Consider the following 18,844-nt stretch of genomic DNA (forward strand, 5'->3'; position numbering starts at 1 on the left):
GCCTCGCCCGCCTTTTGGGGGAGGTTGTACATAACATTTGACATTGACCGTTCTTTTCGTGCATGGCTGTGGTTGCATGGCTCCCACAAGATGTCTACCAACCACTGGAGGCCATCCATGGTGATGGATTGTGAGGATGAAGCCTCGAAGGTGGGGGTTTCATCATTGTCGAGGATTGACGACGGCACAGAGACGGCATGAGTCCATTTGAGGTTGAGTGCTGCACCCCAGCTTGTGCTGAAGAAGGGAAGGGGGGTGTTGCGTGGTGTTTCAAGGGGGTGGGTTCTAGTGTAGCAGGCCTGCCACACCACGCCTTGCCCAGCCAGCGTAGGCCAAGTAGGGTAGCACTGCCGGCCTCGTGCTGTGTCGCATTCTCAATGCGTCCGTATGTGGTTGTGGCAGGCCTACTTTGAAAAAGGGACCAGAGCTGGGAGTGAGAAGTACAAGTACAGACAGGAAAATGACGGTCGTTCTTGGTGCTAGGTCTGTTGTTGGCTGGCCATCTGCGCGAATCGGCATGCCTTTTGCCGTCTGCCAGCGTGCGCGTGGTGATCCATGGTGAGTGGATACACCCTGATGATCTGATGTGTCTCGCATTGCCGTCCCCGGGTTTCCTGGTTTCGTTCTGCAGCACGATGACGGACTGATCTTCGAGAGCGCAAGACAGCTTCAGAATGGAGATGGCGTCACGCAATGGAGATGGCGGGCTTGGGATCGTCCGGAGCTCGTGCTATCATTGCGCAACTAGAAACATGCCCGCCGCGTGGTGACATCCAATGATGGGGTTGTGGCCAACTTATCCCTGGGCTGGTCTGGCGTCGTCCGGGACCCGTGCTTCAGACCCCTGCCTCCTGGGTCCGCCTGTCCTATTCCTGCCTGCTTCAGGACGGGCCTGGGCAGAGGGCGGCGGGCCAGCAGCTGGTAGTCGTGTCACAGGTACAGCTCTTGACCTGCCCATTTCTCATCGGCGACGACCCCCATGGCTTTATCTGATGACGGAAGACAGGCCGAATCTGGACATGTGCTCGCCGGGATATCGAAGGTGGACAGGCATGCATGCGGCTACGGTAATCCTCCATAGATCATCTTTCCTCCATCTCCTGCGGCCCGACCGCGCGGCCGCTTCGTTCCCTTTCGCCTTCCACACCCACCTACACACCTGACTGGGTAACCTCGTTCGCTCCTTTCCGGGTTACACGGCTTCACCTTGCCAATCCTTTCGATTCTTTTACGACTAGCTGCAGTGCAGTCCATTCTTTTCTGCTGGCGGGACCATTTTTCTGTTGTTTGACGTCTGGTCAAGTACTTTTTTTTTTCCTTTCTCCGAATCACGATTCAAAAACACAACAAGGAAATCATTGGACAAGGAATATTATTCGACGCAGGCACGGTCTGGGATCTCGGCGGCTATTCGAGCTTCACTGTTGGGACCCTTCGGAGCAAGGAAGAAAAAAATAAACGAAACGAAACTGCCCTACCACACAGGCGACAACTGCCGAGCGCTTACACGCCGGCGACCAAGCAAGCGGATTGGGCCAGAGTTTTTTTTGAAGAAGAAAAAGACAAGGCCAACCGAGACGCAGCGAGACTTTTCAAAAGTTTCTCTGGGGAAGTGGCATTACGCAACAACTCTACCGGGCGACGTGACAGCTGTAGATCTGGGGAAGGGCAGCAGTCTTGGAATACCGAAGCAGCTTCGGCGCGCTTGTGTTGCGACTTTGCTGTGAAAGACGACAGACGGAACCAGAGAGGGTTTTTTTTTCCTCTTCTCAGTCAACCTGTAGTCGCTGTTGGGGACAACCACATCTCGCTTCTACACACCCAACACATAGGCGGAGATACAGGGAAATAATCGGCCGGATTTCTCACACCAAGATGCAATCTCCATTCAACCCAACAGCCCTGCTGGCCCTCCTCGGCACCATCGCCACCTTGGCCACTGCGGCTCCTCTGGCCGCTGCTGGCAACAACGCACCACGACACGACGCGGCCGGTGCCATTGCCGCCGCTGCCGCCCCCGCCACCGTCACCTCGACCACGCCCGTGGTTGGCGGCGGCACGGTACCGACGGGCCTGGTCGCCGCTTCGTCCACGGCGTCGCACGTCAGCGCCGCGCCTGCCGTCACGATCGTCGCAGAGGTCAAGTGTACCGAGGAGAATCTGCTCAAGTGCACCATCAATGAGTGGCGGGACGCAGAGGTTTGCTTTGTCGAGTTGTGTCTTTGAGTTCTTTTTTTTTTTTTTGGAGGACGGTGGGAACTAGAGATTATTGGAGGGCGGCGGCGCCGGCGGAAGGAGAGACGAGGCCAAGTGGGCGGCGGGTGGCCGGATCTTTTCATGTTGGCGCCTGGTTGCGGACGGCGCGGCTTCGCGGTTTGACCTGTGTGAGCATTTGTGAGTGAGTGAGGGAGAGGGAGAGGGAGAGGTCGGCATGGCAGAAACCAAGTGATCCGCTCCTCTCGGAACGATTGCAAACCGGCCCATCCTATGCCACTTTCCTTGGTTTTGTGTGTGTTTCGTTCAAGTGTTTAGGAGTGTGCGCGCGTGTGTGTGTGTGTGCGTGTGTGTGCGCGCGTGTGCGAGCGCTTATGCTGTGGGCTTTGTCTTCTGGCACTGGCGGAGGCTGGGCACACGAGTGCCTCTTACCTGTTCCACGTTCGTTGTCGAGTTTCTTTTTGTGTATCTATTCATTTTAACATTTTCTACTTGCTACATTTTTATTGGTATCGGCAGTATGAGAAGCGTGATCTGTGAAGAAAGAATGTGTAGCCATGGAGGGCAGACAAAATGCCACCATTACTCGGGTCAACACTGTGCCATGGAACGCGTGAATAACCTATCAGATGGTCGGCCGCCTGAGTCAAGTCATGTGTGTTTGGGTTACTTGGGTGGCTTGTCATGTTGGACTCGCCTGTTCTTGAAGCAATCTGAGGTCAGCTTGATCCCTCTAGGCTCCCTTGGTGACAAATAATATGGGAAATAGTCACAGGACCAGTTCAACATCTCTACCAACCAACGTGTGCATCCTAACAGTCACAGTTTATGCAGCGTCTTCGGCCACGAAGAGATTGGCTTCGAGTCATCTCTTTCTACAAGCAATTCAGTCATATTTCCACCAAGACTCTTGCATCAGCATGCTATGTACATCAACTTGTGCCGCGATGAGACTCATTTGGCGGCTTGAGCTAAGGATGATTGCGAATAACATGACTGCCCAACAATCCAGACTCACAGAACCGCATGAGCCAAGTGTCAGGCCCGCCAGCGACTTCATCTCCTCCCACATAGCAAGGTCATATTGTGTTTGCCTCTTCAGCAAAGCCGATATTTCTGATTTTGTCCTATGCTGTTTTCTTTTTCTATTCCCTTTCTCCTCCCACAGAGCACCGTGATTCTGTGGGCACGCAATCAGCAGCCGTTTCACCAAAAAATGATAACCGATTGCGCCGTCTTCACTTCAGTGATATACTGAAGCAATGCAATATTGACACAGCGGAAATCCACTGCTGATACAAGCCCAGCACTTCAACAAGGGTGCTCACGGCGAAACCATAATTACTTCTGCTCCATGCAGATCAGCTGTGTCGATCAAAGCTGACCATCTGCCTTCTTCACCCATGACACTCGTTGGCATAGTCGCGACTACATTAGGACGAAGCCGTAGGCACTGCGGGTGTTCTTCAAAATCACCATCTGCAAGGGCCCGTAAAAGTATTCCACAAAAGTTTGGGGGTCGGGTGGCGCCCGAGCCGGCACGCGGTCCATGGAGGAAAAAATGGATCGAAGGGAGGTTGATCAAGGCGTTCACGCAACGGCCGGGGAGCTCCCCTTGTGCTGCCCGTCGTTCCCAAGATCAAAAGTCTCAGGTTTGCCCACGGGGATTACGCTCCTTTGAGTTATCGATGAATTTGGCCATCGTACCAATGCCTCCACAGGTGGCCATCGGCCAAGTTGGCCACGAAGCAGCCACATCCATGTTGTATGCTGTCTGACAGTCAACGCGATTCAAGCAACCCCCCTCCTGCCCCATTTCGTGGGGCCGTTCACTGGTTCTAGGATACGATCGTTCCGCGCGAGTCGGTACGCGGCACTGCGAGGGCCAAACCTGCCACCGCGTTTATCGTCTTGGCTACAACTCTCGCCCTGGGGGCATCGTATCCTTCCAGTGGTTTCATGTAAGCTGAAAAGCCCAAGAGGGTTCTGATGAGCTGATGTCAACGGTGGCCGGCGTCAGCAGGTGGTTGATCATCGTGTCGTCTAGCTCCATCTATCACACGCTTGCAACACCGAGGATGAACTTTGGAGCGGCCGGCCGGATGTTGATGAGCTGGAGTGGTTCCTCCCTATCGTCAGCTTGATCGCTGTTGTTGTGGCAGAGGTCAAGGGTGCAAATCTGTACCCATTGCCCAGAGAGCCAGGTAGTGGGTGCCTGTGGATTGGAACGAAGTCCATCTGTACATGTGGAAATATTTCCGCGACTGGCTTCAGCACTAGCCTCTTTTGCATGACATCTCCAGGGTTGGCAGGTCCTTCACACATGACAGGGAACAGACATCAAGCCGCGGAGTGCGATGAAAGAATTGAATGAACTGTAGAAACCTTCGGGATCGCTTCCGATGGCGGAGAGGATCAGGATGCCGGCAACTTCCGAAACCCCTCGCAGGAGTCTTGCCAACGTCGCGATATGAGGTAGAGGGTTGTGTCACTCCATGGTGGAACATGTACCGAGAACCGCCAAGATGTATCTGTGCCCCCATTACGCACAATGCCGCGAGTATTCTGTGGATATCGCCCGGGAGTTGGGGTGTGGCTACACAACATCGGCATGGCGACGGAGATCCGTGCTCGACTTTGTCTTGGCTGGAAAAAGAAAGGCCTTACTTTCTATTGCCTAACGCTCGAGTACTGAGGGCTGCTTGGCCTTCACGGCACGTGCAAGATGTTCCTCTTCTCGAAGGTTCACCCTGGCCTACTTGGAGCTGGATACTCTTTTCTTGTGCCCAAGACCACAAGCAGCCTCCTCTCCGGCAAGGCCAAGGTCAGAGAATGCCTCCGGAGCGGCAGGCCAGGGGATCTACAGGGAGGAGATGGACAATTGACCAGGGTTGCGGTGGACATCCTTCCTCTCGGGGCTCCGCATTCAGCCCTAGCTAGCGCAAGGGACTCCTGGACTCCTGAAACCCATGCAGCAACTTCACAGGTCAATAGAATGGCGCGCAGCCCACCAGTGCGTATGTGTGCGGGAACGGGCTGCACAGCGCTGGTATATGCCGGAGATATTGTCTTAAAAGACGAGGCATGGATAGTAGTAAACATTTGCCATGCTCGTGGTTGGGACTTAGCAGAACGTCTGTACGCAGACTACCAGCCCATGGATCATAGTCCAAGTTTGTCAATTCCCAAGATCTTCTGCATTTCGCGAGCCCCAGCTGGAGCACGACCTGCTCCCAGACAACGACTGGACTGTAGGTTGCCCAGGTGGCGTGCCAAAGTGATACTTGTTGCATATCGGCCAGTGGAGCCCAGCCCTTTTTGGTTCCGTCTAGTGAAGTTCATCTCCCGCATATCATGCTATTGCCAGTAGTTCTTGCTCAAGGGCGGTGCAGGTTCAGACGCCTTGGCATTTGCACCATACTCAGGTCAAAAAAGCAGCCGATTCGTGGATTGTGGCCGTCCCGGCAGGGCCGGCGAGGCTGCGATCAGATGCCGCAAAGGTGGTTGGACATGCCTCTGGAACTGTCTGATCATGGCATCGGGTACAGCTCACTACCCCAAAACTCTGATGGCCGTGGGTTTCTGCTCATGGGTTCACGGAGATCTGGCAATAGCCTATTAATAACAGTGACCGGCGGCTAGATGATGGCTTACGAGGGTGCCGAGAACGTGTAACCCACGAGGCTCCCATGCGAGCCACGATGACTGGAGTGCCTTGCTTGCGAAGCCTCGTGCCTGAGCATCGGCTCGGCAGCTCCCGTGGGTCGATGCACAAGGCGACGCGCAACAATCGGCAACGCCCCGCTGCTGACTTGGCAAGGACGGCGCGGCAGTGCGCAAGTGGCAGCGAGCAAAAACTATCTGTTGCCGTATTGGGACTTGTCGGGAGCACTCCAGGATGGTTAGCGGCTGGTCTAGGGCTGAGTGAGGGTGGTGACCTGCCGTTGTGCCGGTAGCGAGTCTGTGCGGCCGCGCTTGCGGCACACGACAGACGCCCACGCGCCCGCGGCCGCGAACGTCGTGGTGAATGGTGAGCGCAAGCGAAGTGCTGTGAGCTTGGCCCAAGGGCGCAAGAGGAGCAGCTGCAGGCTGTCATCATGCTTGGGTGACATTGAGAGAGCACAAGACTTCCAAGATTGGGGGAGTGGGTGGGGGAGAGAATTTGGGGGGGGGGTGGGGAGAACCAGTCGTGGAGGCCAGGATAAAAATAGGACCAGCACGCAGGTGCATTGTACATCCGCATGGGCAGTCGCAATCGACTCCAGCGAATGCAAGGAGCGACTGCCTCTGCCACCCGTCATCCTCAGCTTCCCCCGCGATTCGGCTCGCCAAAGACCAGCATCTGCTCCTGCGTGGACCGGGACGATCCCCTTCACGCTGGCCCAGTGGTCTCATGGATGTACGCGCCCAGCCGCGAGCGCCTTGATGCCACTCGACCCTGCCCTGGAAACTCAAAGCTCGACCCCCCGCAGCTTCGTCTCTCAGCGTGTTCACCGCTACAACAGCTTGCTGCCCTCGTCATAGAGACAACAGCAGTCCGGTGCGCCGGGGTCCATCCATCCCTCCGCGTTTGTGCTCACCATGGCGATCGCACGTCTCCTTTCCGTTCATCACGACAACCACGGCAGCTGGCCTGGATGCAATGCATCCGTCAACCTCCCGGCCAGGCACCAGAGCCACAGGGGAAGCTCTGTGCGCCAACGGGCAGCGAGCACCCCCGCATGCTGACATGCCGTTAATAGAAGGCGCAGAGAAAGCATGCGTCCCTCCAACATGGGGCTGTGCTCACTGCAGGCTCCATGTCCTGTGTCCAGGCATCGTGGCCTGCCCAGGGTTGTCGTATATGTAAGCGGTTTACCCGTTCCGACCAGGCGGCATGGGTCCAAAGACAGCACCATCCTTGAACCATGCGGCACCCCGGTCAGCTGCGCCTCTCGAGCAGCTTAGAGATCAGCAACAATGCCCCTCATCCCAGGCCTGTCCAGTTAGTCAACTCGGTCCTGGTCGACTTCCCAGCCTCCAGCACCTTGACAGGGTTCGCACCGAGCTGCTGGTACCGCGTCGCCATGAGCAGAGTCTCAAGCTCCTGGCGTGTACCCTGGGTGGTTCCGTGCCGCAGCTCCGCCATATCTGCTTACCTACTTCGGCCTACTTCGGACGAGACCCCCAGTTGAGCGATCCCGGCCGAGACTCTAGAACGCCATTCTCCTGTGGACGAATTTACGTGACAATTAACTTGAATTTTGACCTGGGCTTGCACACGAGCAATATTTCCAACTGGTCACTTAGCGTCAAATCATACTTGGGCGTGGGTCTCTCGCGTGGAATTTGCGCCAACTTCGGGCCGGTGCTCCTCACGTTATTCCCGACCACGCACGACCCAAGTCGCGTCAGCAAAGCATGCACTGAGCTCCTGGACGGCTGCAACAAGTGACACCTGCCATTTCTCAGATGGTGCGCTCATGAGGTTGCATCGTCCACACCCTGCAAGATCTCTGAACAGTGGTGTTGTGTCTTGTCTTGTGTTGCTATCTATATTTGGAAACGAGTCCATCTCATCAACTAAGCCTCTGGGACGGCAGGCAACGAGACGAACAGCCTCTCCAGACCGGACTGCAACCATTGACAAGGCGCTAAGCTACCCTGAACGTGGTAGCAGGCGGACGTCTCCCCGCGAGAGACAACATCTCCACCACACCCCGGTCACTCCACTCAGCCGTGCTGCAGCTGGATGTCAGCACAATCGTACGGTACCGAGTAGAGGGTACATTGTCGGCTGGGGCTGATGCTGCCTCGCCTGTTGTAGCCGCGACCAGAAATAGCACCAATGTAGGATACTAATAGTACCTTGCATTTAGCTGCCCTACTGCAACTCTTACCCTGGCAGGCCATGGATCCAGCTGACAAGGGGCTAGTCTAGTCTAGGCGGCACAGAGCACGGGAACCGCAACACTCGTAGGGCCATCTCACTCACTGCCTGCGTGCTCAATCAATCTTACCTCCAGTCGTGGTTTTTACATACCCTTTTTTCCTTGTCTTTTCCTTCCGTACCTTTTCTTCCGTCACCTCCTAGCCGCCGGCGCTTAGATCGGACCTATCAGTCTCGATATAGCAAAATCGGGCTCCGCCTCCGTCATCCCGCCTTCATCAGTGCTACGGCTCCATCCTGCCCTGCAGCCTACCATCGCGCGGCTGTTTCCTCTGACACCCTTCCTGGAAGCCGCATCTGCACGACATCGACAAACAACTTCACTGCCGGAGCCTTTGCAACTACACTCGACATCCCCTTTTGGACAGACACCCCTTGCTGGCTCCATTTTTACCCTCCTTTGGTGGTTATTTCCATCGCAGGAGGCTCTATACTTTGGGGGTTCACAGTCAACAAGGCTGTTCCGATTACTAACTTTATCCCATCCGGCATATGCTACGGGGGTGAACCACCATGGCCGACCTAAAGTTCATCATGGACATGGATGACCAGGAGCCGGACCCGAGGATGAATATAAGGAATCATGAAACACCCCCGGGCCCGAATCGTGGGTCTCATCCTTCCCGTTCGGCACCGACGAACCAAGAACACCAAGATAGTATAGCCTCAGCCTCACTATCGAGACCCGTTGGCTCTTCTAGTCGGCCTCCAACAAGCTCCACTGCCGCCACACCAGCATCGTCCATCGCCTCGGAAACAGGTGGACCATCACGCCGCGAGAGCACAGCCAGCACGGAATCCATGGATCCCTCCGGCTATGGTGGCCGTGGCCGAGGTGCCTCATCGGGCCCCATGAGGCCCATGGGCAGTCCCTCGGTCGTCGAGCAGGCTGTCCGGCTAACTCCCATCACTCGTCGCGTTAGTCGGGCGAAGAAGGGTGTGCCTGTGCACACTTGCGAAATCTGTCGACCGCCTAAGGTGAGCTTTGCCGTCGACGCCAAGCTTGACTTGATATTTTGATAGGTTGAGCTAACATGCGGATAATAGACCTTTACCCGGGCGGAGCATCTCAGGTAAGACCAGGCAGAGGGCGGTTGGGGATTCGAGAACGCCTTGGTGGACTTGACATGGACTAATATCACTGCAGGCGGCACAACCTCAGCCATGAGAATCCCCGATATCCATGCATGCACCCCGGGTGCGACAAGGTCTTTCATCGTGAGGATCTTCTCAACCGTCACAAGATAAGACAGTAAGTCTGGAGATACCAAGGTGACCACATGATGGGGAGCTCCTGCTAACACATGACCTCTAGTGACCAAGACGACATGGCATCGTCGCAGGGTGATAGCACGAGTAGGCGGGCTTCAACCACGACTGCTGATGAGCGATACACTCATATGTCTCTCACACCATCCACAATGGCCGCTAACCCTAGCGACCATGGGCACACGCCAAGCATGTCGCCAATGGGGCCTTACGGCCGGGAACCATCGACCTCGTATGGTGCTGGGCCCTATGTCAACAGCGCTGGACAAGTGGCACCGCGAACTACGCCGCCACCGCAGCCACAGTCCAGACAACGAGCCGACTATGAACGGCAGCATCAGCACATGTCGCCACAGAATGCACCCTCTAGCTACACCAGCTCGAGGGGTCGTCATGCGCGTCGGCCGAGCTCTAGGCAAGTGCCTGTCATTCAACACCAGCCTCCGTCTATTGGCAATACCCCGACCACGCCGCATCGTCGAGACTTTTCTATTTTCTCAGAGGCACAGCCCTCGTCTTTCAATTACATGAATCCCGAACTGGCCATGTCAGGCCAGCCACTGCCGACCCTGACCATACCGGATACTGTGCCGACTTTGCTCGCGCCACATGATTCTCCCTGGGCATCGTCGGCTTCGGAGAGCACCTTCTCCACGCCATCCGAGGCTCACGCCCGGAGACCAAGGGCAATGTCTCCACAGTATCCGGACTGGCCTGGCACATTTGTGTCAACGTACCCTTCCGGAAGTCCGGTCCAAAGTCTGGACTTGGGGCAAGACTCTTCTCTTTTTTCTTCCCATTCTATTTCTTCTTTCTCTTCGTACCCGACTTTCATTTCAGATGTACCGATTTCCTTTCAAGACGAACATGTGGCGATTCTCGAGAACGCCCATGGTCATGATCCTTATTCTTCTGTTCGTAGTCTTACCCCACAGACAGCCACGTCTGGCGTTCAACCCACTGAACATTTAGTCACCGTACCGAGTGCAGTTCCTGGCACATTCTCGGTACTAGGCCTGGACGGTTCCAAGGAGTCGGCGCTCGTGGTTCCACCATTCTGTCTGGGCAACCCCCACATGACAGCTATGGCATTGCCACTCTCGATACTGAGCTCCATCCCTGGCTACCTCAAGATATACTGGGAACGCTTCGATGTTCAATTTCCGCTACTGCATCGGGCAACGTTCGAGGCCTCGGGGGGAGAGCTCCTGCGTTGTGCCATGGGTGCGATTGCCACGCAATTCATGCCTGCCAAGGAGGACCACGTCAAGGGGAAACAGCTGCACGAGTTTGCAGTTCAAGAACTACGGCGGGCAAGTTACACTGGCGAACCAATGGCTGTCGACAATTATGTGTGACCACGAGAACGCAAGCTGACGTGTTTGAGGAGTAGGCGCGCGTACTGGATAACCTTCCGACCATGCAAGCAATCTTACTTTGCGAGTACTACGCTCGCTTCCGCGGACGGAAAGTCGTGGTCAATGCTTCCAGGGTGTTCCGTGAGGTATACACCAGGGTAAGTATCGAATTTCCTCTTGTCTTTCGTTCAACCGAGAGGTCTGCACGCCTGACTCCTCAGGCGCTTTACTATTCTGCTCCACATGTTTCTTTCCCGCCTCTTACCAACATCTCGCTTGGTCAATTTTCGCTGTCTCCTTGTTCTCCTTACTCTTCTTACCTCTTTCGACAATCATCGGCCCTGTACTCAAGCATGTTTTCACCACAGGTCATTCGTGATCAGACCGCAGCGAATGTTGCATACGCACCTGTCAGCATCGCCCCCATAAGCCGCGCACAACGATGGCAGCAGTGGGCAGACGCCGAGGCCCGTCGCAGACTTCATGCCGCCTGCTTCCTCCTGGATGTCAACACTTCCGTTCTCTATGAGCAGCCACTACTCAAGCCAATCACACCTACCTCTCCGCCGATTCCTTTGACAGCGCAAACGTGTCAGCAGTGGGCGGCATCAACGGCAGATAGCTGGGAGCTGGCTACCGTCTCTGTGGATAGCACTATGCCGCGCGGATTTTCCCCCTGTGTCGATTCCGTTACCGCTGATCAGCTTGCCGCCGCACCTGCTTTGGATATAGCTGTGTACCTAGCTGGCGAGGTGCTTCGTGTGTTGCCCCGGGGTGGCCGAGAAGAACTGAGCCAACCAGCCTATGCCGACCTGGGTGCCTCTGGCGAATTGCAGCGTCTGTTTTCCTGGTCGCCCATGGCAAGCACTTACACAGCATTGTCTTACACGCCTCTGCACGATCTCCTTGCAGTCAGCGGGGACTCGTGGATCTTCGCCACTAAAGTCCTCACAACGGAACAATACCACAAACACAAGACGCGGCTTCAACTGTGGTGCCAGAGCCGGCAAGCCTGGACCGCTGCCAAATTCGCCGCAAAGGCATTATGCTCGCTCCTAGCTCTCAGCAACGATGATACGCACACGGCGACTTCTCACGCTGTGAAGCACAGCCACGTGATTAATAATAATGTCTACCTCAACAACACGTCGGCGATTACTGAGGACAGTCACCAAACCTCCCAGCGCTTGTCAGGCCAGTCACCCAGGCTTGCGCGTACCTTTGAGGGTGTCGTCAACTACAAGATCTCCGACTACTGGGCTACATATGCGTGTGCGCTCATCTGCTGGGCTGTTTGCCACGAGGCCGAGCGAACTGCAATGACCACTTCGGTTTCGAGCCATGCAAGAACCACGCAGGGACCAACCAACGCGCTTAGTCCAGTCGATGAGCAGCAACCACAAAAATGGCTACGTCAGGCAGCCAAGGCTTCCCCGGACGACCTGTTGTGCCTCCCCTCGGCCGGCGTGGCATCCAGCATTGTCGCTTTGGCTCGATTACGTCTTCAGAACGAGGCTATTGGTGGCACGAACGGGCTTCTCAATGATGCTCTCGACGTGTTGAGTAAGCTCCAGGATGGTGGATTCCCGGCGCTCTGGAGCACGCAGTAGTTCTGCAGCTGCGTTAATTGTTTCATGCGCATAGTCAATCAAGTGAGAGACTATGTGCGCTCCCGTGCATGGAACTGTGTTGCCTACTTTTCCCCCTTTTCACCCACTTAGACGTTTGGAATGGCATGATGTGGTGTTCGACGGCGTTATGGTTCTCCTCTTTCTTGCTTGCTTCACTTTCTCTTCTCGCAAGCATACAAGACATTTGGCATTTTCCCCTTTTCATGTTCCCCCCTCTTGTTTAATGCCCTTACTATTATTACTCTTCTTCTTTTTCTTGTCGGTCGAAACACTTTCTCTCTACATCATGAGCGATGATTCACGCATTGTTCCTTTTCCCTGGCAGCATAATTATTTCCTGTACCACGGCTCGTCTTTATTCTTTTTCTGGCATGCATATACAAGACTTTCTACCATATAGATTCATCTCATTTCTCTTCAAAAGCTTGCCCTTCTACAGTTTTTTCTTGCATTGCATCGAGGTCGGAAAGCGGTAGCTGCGCAAGGAGCCCTGGGACTTTGGTCATTTGACTTGCACTGCAGATTGAGGACAGAAAGACATCATTTGGTCCTCGGGGCACAAGAAAAGGGGCGTTATTGCAGAATCGAAGTCACAGACTCATGGCGGCGTTGCATGAAACGAAACGGAGACAGAAGTGGAATTAGCGGCATCAGCATGAGCGCTCACATTGCCATGGCACTGGCAACACCCTCGCGATCGAAGCGGTCTCGTCGACAAGGGCGACGGATTGGGGGAGGGGAGGAGGGAGGGGGGCTCAAGACAGACTACTCGATGAAGCCGCGTGCCGGCAACCTGGTACAAACATTTTGAGTTCTCGAACATGGGTGGCAACGCAGTGGTGACAATTTAAACAGGTTGATGTATGCGACATGCATTTGGTTGGAACTCTGATGATCGGTTCGCTCTGTACCACACTGAAGTGGACTGCGCCCCAGAGTATTGCTGCTAAGCTATCATCGTCATGTTTCTGGAGGATCGTGAGATTGCGGTGCGTTGTGTTTCGCGAATCGCATGTAGCCGCAGAATCGCGAAGCCGCGCGAAGCAGCCTGGGTTGGCATTGTGCATGAGTCAGGGACTTGTGTTGGACTCGTTCTTCTTTGAACAACTCAGACATGCTGCGCGCCACGCAACGGTGAGCACCATGCACTCTCAGGGGAAGGCGAGATAAACCACCAGCATGTTCATGTAAGTCATTCCAGCGGTGTGAGTGAGAACGAGTTGTCCGTGCATTCCTCGCCGCCTGTCTGGACAGAGGTGTGGGTGGTGCTGGGCTCCGACGCATGCGGGGCCAGTCATATGGAGAGAGGCCTGGTGTGGGCCTTCCAAGGTTCTCTGGACCATTGACTTGATGTCGGAGGGCGGGCGTTGTGCCAGCCCATCATACGCCGGCTTCACAATGGAAGTACGCAGAGGCAAGTCTTGAGGGGGTGTGACCTTACCAGTATCCCAGCCGAGCTTTCTTATTGTGTTTGCTCAGTCTTGGTGTTGAGGGACTGATTCTGCCCGTCCTGGAAGGAAGCAGTCTGCCTGTGTCGTCCCGGGATGCTTGGCGCTGGGGGGGGGGGCGCCGGCGCCGGAATGCTTGTGCATGGGTGAGACATACAGGAGGTGCTGCAGCCTGCGACGACGTGCATGTCCAACGCTGCATATTCCACGCTGTTGGCCGCTGGATGGATGCCGAATCGAGGATCCAACCTTATGGCCCGCCAGTCCGCCGGGGTGGTCCCAATGATGGCTCGCAGATGAGTGAAGCCCTCACGCATCGACTGATCTAGAGGTGTTGCCAAGCTGTTCCGCTCAGACTAGACAGGACAAGACAAGACCCGACCCGGGTCAGATGAATTGAACATTGAGCTGCCATTGTTTTAAAAAAGTCGATAGAGGGACGACAGACGCCGGCGTGGAGCCCCCCCTCGGACGGATTTGCGAGATGGGCTGACCGGATGCGGCCCAACCGGCACACAGGCAGGCGCAATGTTGCAATTTGACAGCCACCGAGACAAGACGGATGGGTCCAGGCGTATGCGACGTCATCTAGACTAGCCAGGTCGCGACCCGCCCCCATCAACAGACGACAGCTGTGGTGGGCCTGCTTCCAAGAAGGACAAGAAAAAAAAAATGGTGGTCAATTGGATAGACCGGCACAAGCAGAGCGATGAGACGAGAGCTCGCAGAAGTGGCGACCAACTGTGGGCGAAGCGGCGCATCCGGAACGAAGTCAGCGGCACGCTCAGGGGACCCCGGCCAGGGGTGTGGTCGTCCTTGTTCGTGCGACGGCCCAAAGAGGAATCCTGAGCTGGGGGATCGCTGACCGTCGTTGTTTGCAGAGGCGGATGGATGGGTGGGTGAGTGCGTTGTTGCGCATCTTGAGCTTAAAGCGCCTCGAGGTGAGTCGTTGGCGGGAATGCGCTTGCTTTGTTGGAGCCTGGCTGCGAGTAAATTTGTCCATCATCATTAGAGCTCGAGGCTAGAGCCGAGGCGGCTGTTGGTAGCGCGGCTGGATCGCGACCCTCACCCAGCGTTGGTCTGGACCGGGACCTGTCGTCACCGTCCGCTAGGTTCGTACCTTAGCTAGCCGGGCGGCGCGGCGTGGGTGGAGATTGCCCAGGCTGGTTCTGCAGAGGCTCCGTGGGGCGTGGGCGCAGCTTGCAGCTCTCAACATGGGACTGGCCGGCGCCTTCCACCGCCTTCCACTCTGCATGCGCCAGCCGCCCAATTTCGCATCTCTCTGCTCTGCCCGGCCGGCGCCCACGACACGGATCCTCTCGCCCAGTGCTTCCCGGGACTTCGTATTTACCTCCTGCCACCCGTCCAGTCCTCTCCTGTATCTCTAGTTCTTCGCCCGTCCCCTCCGATTGCACGCTGTTCTCGTCCTCCACAGCCTCGTCCGCACCGCGATCCGGCCTCATCACCATGGGTACCTTTGTCTTCAAGTGGTGAGTTCCTGCTCTTGTCTCGGTCTTGTGCGCTACCACCGGCCCCAACGCATCGACTTCACGTTTCAGCTCAAAGTCAACGCTGCTCAACCCATTGCTGCTCCTCGTCGAGGAGGATCGAGCTGCTGGCACCGGCCCGTCATGTTTCACCCTCTCGTCTCCCATTCGCCCTTCTGGAGAGAGCATCGTCCTCAAGCTCGCTGAGCTGACTGCTTGGGCCCTGCTCGAGCCATTCCCCGGACCTACGAGCTGCAACAGCAGCCCGTGCGGCGGGAACTCCTGCAATGGTCGCACCTCGATCATCTTGGCTCCTGCGGTGGTCAGCGCGATGGGCGATCTTGGGGCTGCCTGGCCGCACATGATTTTCATTTTCTTTGTGGACTCGCGACTGACCGCTGGCATTCCTGCATTCTAGGGAGCACCCCGCCTCCGAGGTGTACGTCACCGGAACCTTTGACGATTGGAAGAAGACGGAGCAGCTCAACAAGGTCGGCGAGCATTTTGAGAAGAACGTCACCCTCAGCGATGCCTCCCAGAAGATCTTCTACAAGGTTCGTGATGCTCCCCTCTGCCTGGTGTGGCCAACACTCCTTCGGCCCTTTTTTTCTTTCTTTCTTTTTAGGCGAACCTCTTTCAGTGCCCATTGCATTCGGCTCGAAGATGGCGGCTCCAACCAGGTTCGAGCAACACTCTGTCCCATGAGCAAGCTCCTACTGGTTGCAATGTGCCTGTGGACGCCGGCGACAGCGCAGAGGTCGAAGAGACTAGCCATCACCAGGTGCTCCATAGGTGCGCCGAGGAATTGGTCTCAAGAGCACGCGTGCCCGCATATGAGCCTGTTGGGACTGGCCGATCTTGAAGTGTTCCTTCGCTCGCTGGGGTCTCCACTCTCTCTTTCGCGCCGTCCCCGCCTTTCTGGATCTCGAGTCTTGCAAGCATGAGGCTCGTCCTTGAACGAGGCATACCGCGACGCTTGGCCAGCCTCGCGAGGTCGCAGCACCCACAAAAGACAGCTTCGAAAGTGGCGCCCTTGCCAGTCAAAAAGCTTGGAGAATTGCGGAGAGCTATCTCGTGACCCAAGTGGGCGCAACTCGAGCGACGAGCTAGGACTGGCGCCGGCTCACTACACTAGCCCAGGCAACTAAGCAGACGCCAGCCACGATCTTCCAGCTCCCGGCCCCTTGCATTTTTTGTCCCAGGATACCTAGCCGTCAGCAGTGATTGAGCTGTGCCGTTCTCGCCGGCTCAATTGGTATAATGGCAGCACAGACTGGGGTCCTGCCCTGGTACCAACAACCCCCGGTCATGACATCAGCCTTGGTCGCATCCACACGAGGAGGCCGGGGCGGTGACCTGAAAGTTGCTGTCAGGCTTCCGTAGCGCCTGGCGCACGAGCATAACAACCGGTCGTCACCCCCGCACTTGCGGTCGGCGCAGTTCCTCCAGGCTTTCTCCTACCACACGCAGTTTCCCAAGCAAACACTACAGATTTTTCGCATTCAAGGCCTTTGCCAGAAGCTGACTTTCCCACATAGTTCGTCGTCGACGGAAACTGGGTCACAGATCATACCGCCCCTAAGGAGACCGACGAAAGCGGCAACGAGAACAACGTCCTGACTCCCGAGCGCATTACCACTTCTGCAGCCGCCCCCGCTACCTCTGCCATCATGAGCTCTGCTGCCCCTGAGTCCACCACCGCCGCATTGGCTGGTGACGTTCCTCTTGAGAAGAACAAGAGCAGCGATTCGGCTGATCTGCCCGGCGCCTTCCCCGAGACTCCCGCCGCGGATCTCGAGAAGCAGGAGATTGGAATCAACCCCTTGCCTGCCGCGGCTGGTGCTGTGAACCCAATCACGTTGGCGCCTGGCGAGAAGATTCCCGAGGATCTCACTGCTGCAAGCACTACAGACAATGTCAGACTCGACCCGGAGTCTTACGAGAAGGCCGACACTCTTCCAGGTAGCCATTCCACGTTTGCCCAACATCTTCAATTTACTCATGGGTTTCTAGGTGGCGTTTCTGCCTTTACTTCATCTGCTGCTCCCACTTCCACCACGGCCGAGCTCGCCGGCCAGGTCCCCCTAGAGGCCAAGGTCCCCGAGGTTGTCAAGGAGAGCCAGGAGAAGGCCAATGCTGAGCCTGAGGCCAGCGCCATCCCTGCCGAGGTTCAGGAGAAGGCCGCAGTGGAGAGCGAGCTGCTCGCCAAGGTCGAGGAGGCCCCTTCCACTTCCGAGGGCACCGCCGGCAAGGGCACTGAGAAGACCGAATCCACTGTCACTGCAGGAGAGGCTGCCGCATCCGTTGCTGCTGCTGCCACAGCTATTGGCGCTGCTGCCGCTGCTGCGGTAATTGCCGCCAAGGACGCCGTCGTCGAGAATGCTGCTCCCGCCGCCGCCACAGCGCAAGCGACCGTTGCCGATCAGGCTGCCAAGCTTCCCGAGTCTGTCAAGGAGCAGCTGCCTGTCTCTGTGCAGGAGCAGATTGGCGGTGCCACCAAGGAGGAGACCATCCAGGAGGTCTCACCCGAGGTCCCAGCTGAGGTCAAGGAGTCGATTGTCGAGGCTGGCAAGAGCCCCGAGGCTGCTGCCAACACTGAGGCTGTTGTGGAGAAGAAGGCTGTGGAGCAGGAGCTGCTCAAGGAGGTCAAGCCTGCCGAGGTTTCGGCCGGTGAGACTTCTGCGCCTGCTGCTGAGGAGAAGGCTGCTCCGGTCGTCCCCGAGCCCGTCAAGCCCGCCGAGAGCACCCCCGCCGCTGTTGACGCGACTACTCTCGAGGCTACTGCCACCGCCACCACAGCTGAGGAGGCCAAGGCTGTTGCTGCCAAGGCCGACCCCAACGGCACCACGACCGCCGCCCCGGCTGCTGACCCCACGACGCCGGCCAAGCCTGCCGCGGCTCCTGCCTCTACCAGCAGCACGCCTGCCGAGAGCACGACCACGACTGAGAAGAAGAAGAAGAACCGCCTGAGCGCCTTCATCAGCAAGCTTAAGAGCAAGGCGAAGTAAGGACGCACTGCGTCGTTAATGAGTTTTGGTTCGAAGGCGGAGAGTGGTGCGAGATGTCGGGATACCCTTTGCTGAAGGTGCTGGCTGGAGAACGCAGACCTTTGATGTGGCGCGGCAGCCACGTAATGAGTATATAATACCCTGTTTTCGTCAGCAACATACCCCCCGCGGTTGAATGTGATTGGAATACATTGGACCGCTCAATTTTCCGTGTGTCTTGCAAGTTTAGTTGTGGAATGATTTGCTTCACGTCGAGGACAGCCTCGGTCAGCTTGCGGCACAACGCTAGTCAAGCTTGTTTGTTGGGTCGGACACTGCCATCGGTCATGCATAGGTGATCAGTGGCAGACTCGAAAAGACGACATGAAATTCACACTGCCGTATCGCAAAAGCCTCTTGTCGCCATGAGCAGGCCGCAGCCAAGGCAATTGCTCGTCCGGGCTTGCGCCTCAAGACACCATCGTGACGCTGCCTGCATAATGTGCCTAGGTAATTATGAT

General features: G+C 56.5%; 4 protein-coding genes across 4 annotated transcripts; 2 read left to right on the forward strand and 2 right to left on the reverse strand.

Annotated features, from left to right (window-relative positions):
• Positions 1 to 1,514: 1,514 nt before the first annotated feature.
• Positions 1,515 to 2,516, reverse strand: B0I36DRAFT_113518 (uncharacterized protein). The gene has a single exon (XM_046147921.1). The coding sequence runs from the start codon at positions 2,337 to 2,339 to the stop codon at positions 1,866 to 1,868; it is 474 nt and encodes a 157-aa protein (XP_046012428.1). The 5' UTR covers positions 2,340 to 2,516; the 3' UTR covers positions 1,515 to 1,865.
• A 1,754-nt stretch (positions 2,517 to 4,270) lies between these two features.
• B0I36DRAFT_348938 (uncharacterized protein) lies at positions 4,271 to 6,945 on the reverse strand (the record flags this gene model as incomplete). The annotated part of the gene is made up of 4 exons (XM_046156742.1): positions 4,271 to 4,452; positions 5,366 to 5,528; positions 5,869 to 6,296; positions 6,795 to 6,945. The coding sequence occupies 4 exons, from the start codon at positions 6,943 to 6,945 to the stop codon at positions 4,271 to 4,273; spliced, it is 924 nt and encodes a 307-aa protein (XP_046012429.1).
• A 1,711-nt stretch (positions 6,946 to 8,656) lies between these two features.
• On the forward strand, positions 8,657 to 12,491 carry B0I36DRAFT_348939 (uncharacterized protein; the record flags this gene model as incomplete). Its single annotated transcript, XM_046156743.1, has 8 exons — positions 8,657 to 9,121; positions 9,191 to 9,216; positions 9,291 to 9,395; positions 9,459 to 10,145; positions 10,335 to 10,764; positions 10,806 to 10,928; positions 11,139 to 12,333; positions 12,415 to 12,491. 8 exons carry the CDS (start codon positions 8,657 to 8,659, stop codon positions 12,489 to 12,491), a joined length of 3,108 nt encoding a protein of 1,035 aa, XP_046012430.1.
• A 2,622-nt stretch (positions 12,492 to 15,113) lies between these two features.
• B0I36DRAFT_322378 (uncharacterized protein) lies at positions 15,114 to 18,809 on the forward strand. The gene is made up of 4 exons (XM_046153840.1): positions 15,114 to 15,339; positions 15,755 to 15,890; positions 16,875 to 17,298; positions 17,350 to 18,809. The coding sequence occupies exons 1-4, from the start codon at positions 15,317 to 15,319 to the stop codon at positions 18,342 to 18,344; spliced, it is 1,578 nt and encodes a 525-aa protein (XP_046012431.1). The 5' UTR covers positions 15,114 to 15,316; the 3' UTR covers positions 18,345 to 18,809.
• Positions 18,810 to 18,844: the final 35 nt, after the last annotated feature.

This window comes from Microdochium trichocladiopsis (genome assembly GCF_020744255.1).
Source record: "Microdochium trichocladiopsis strain MPI-CAGE-CH-0230 chromosome Unknown B0I36scaffold_5, whole genome shotgun sequence".
In the NCBI taxonomy this organism is placed as follows: Eukaryota; Fungi; Ascomycota; class Sordariomycetes; order Xylariales; family Microdochiaceae; genus Microdochium; species Microdochium trichocladiopsis.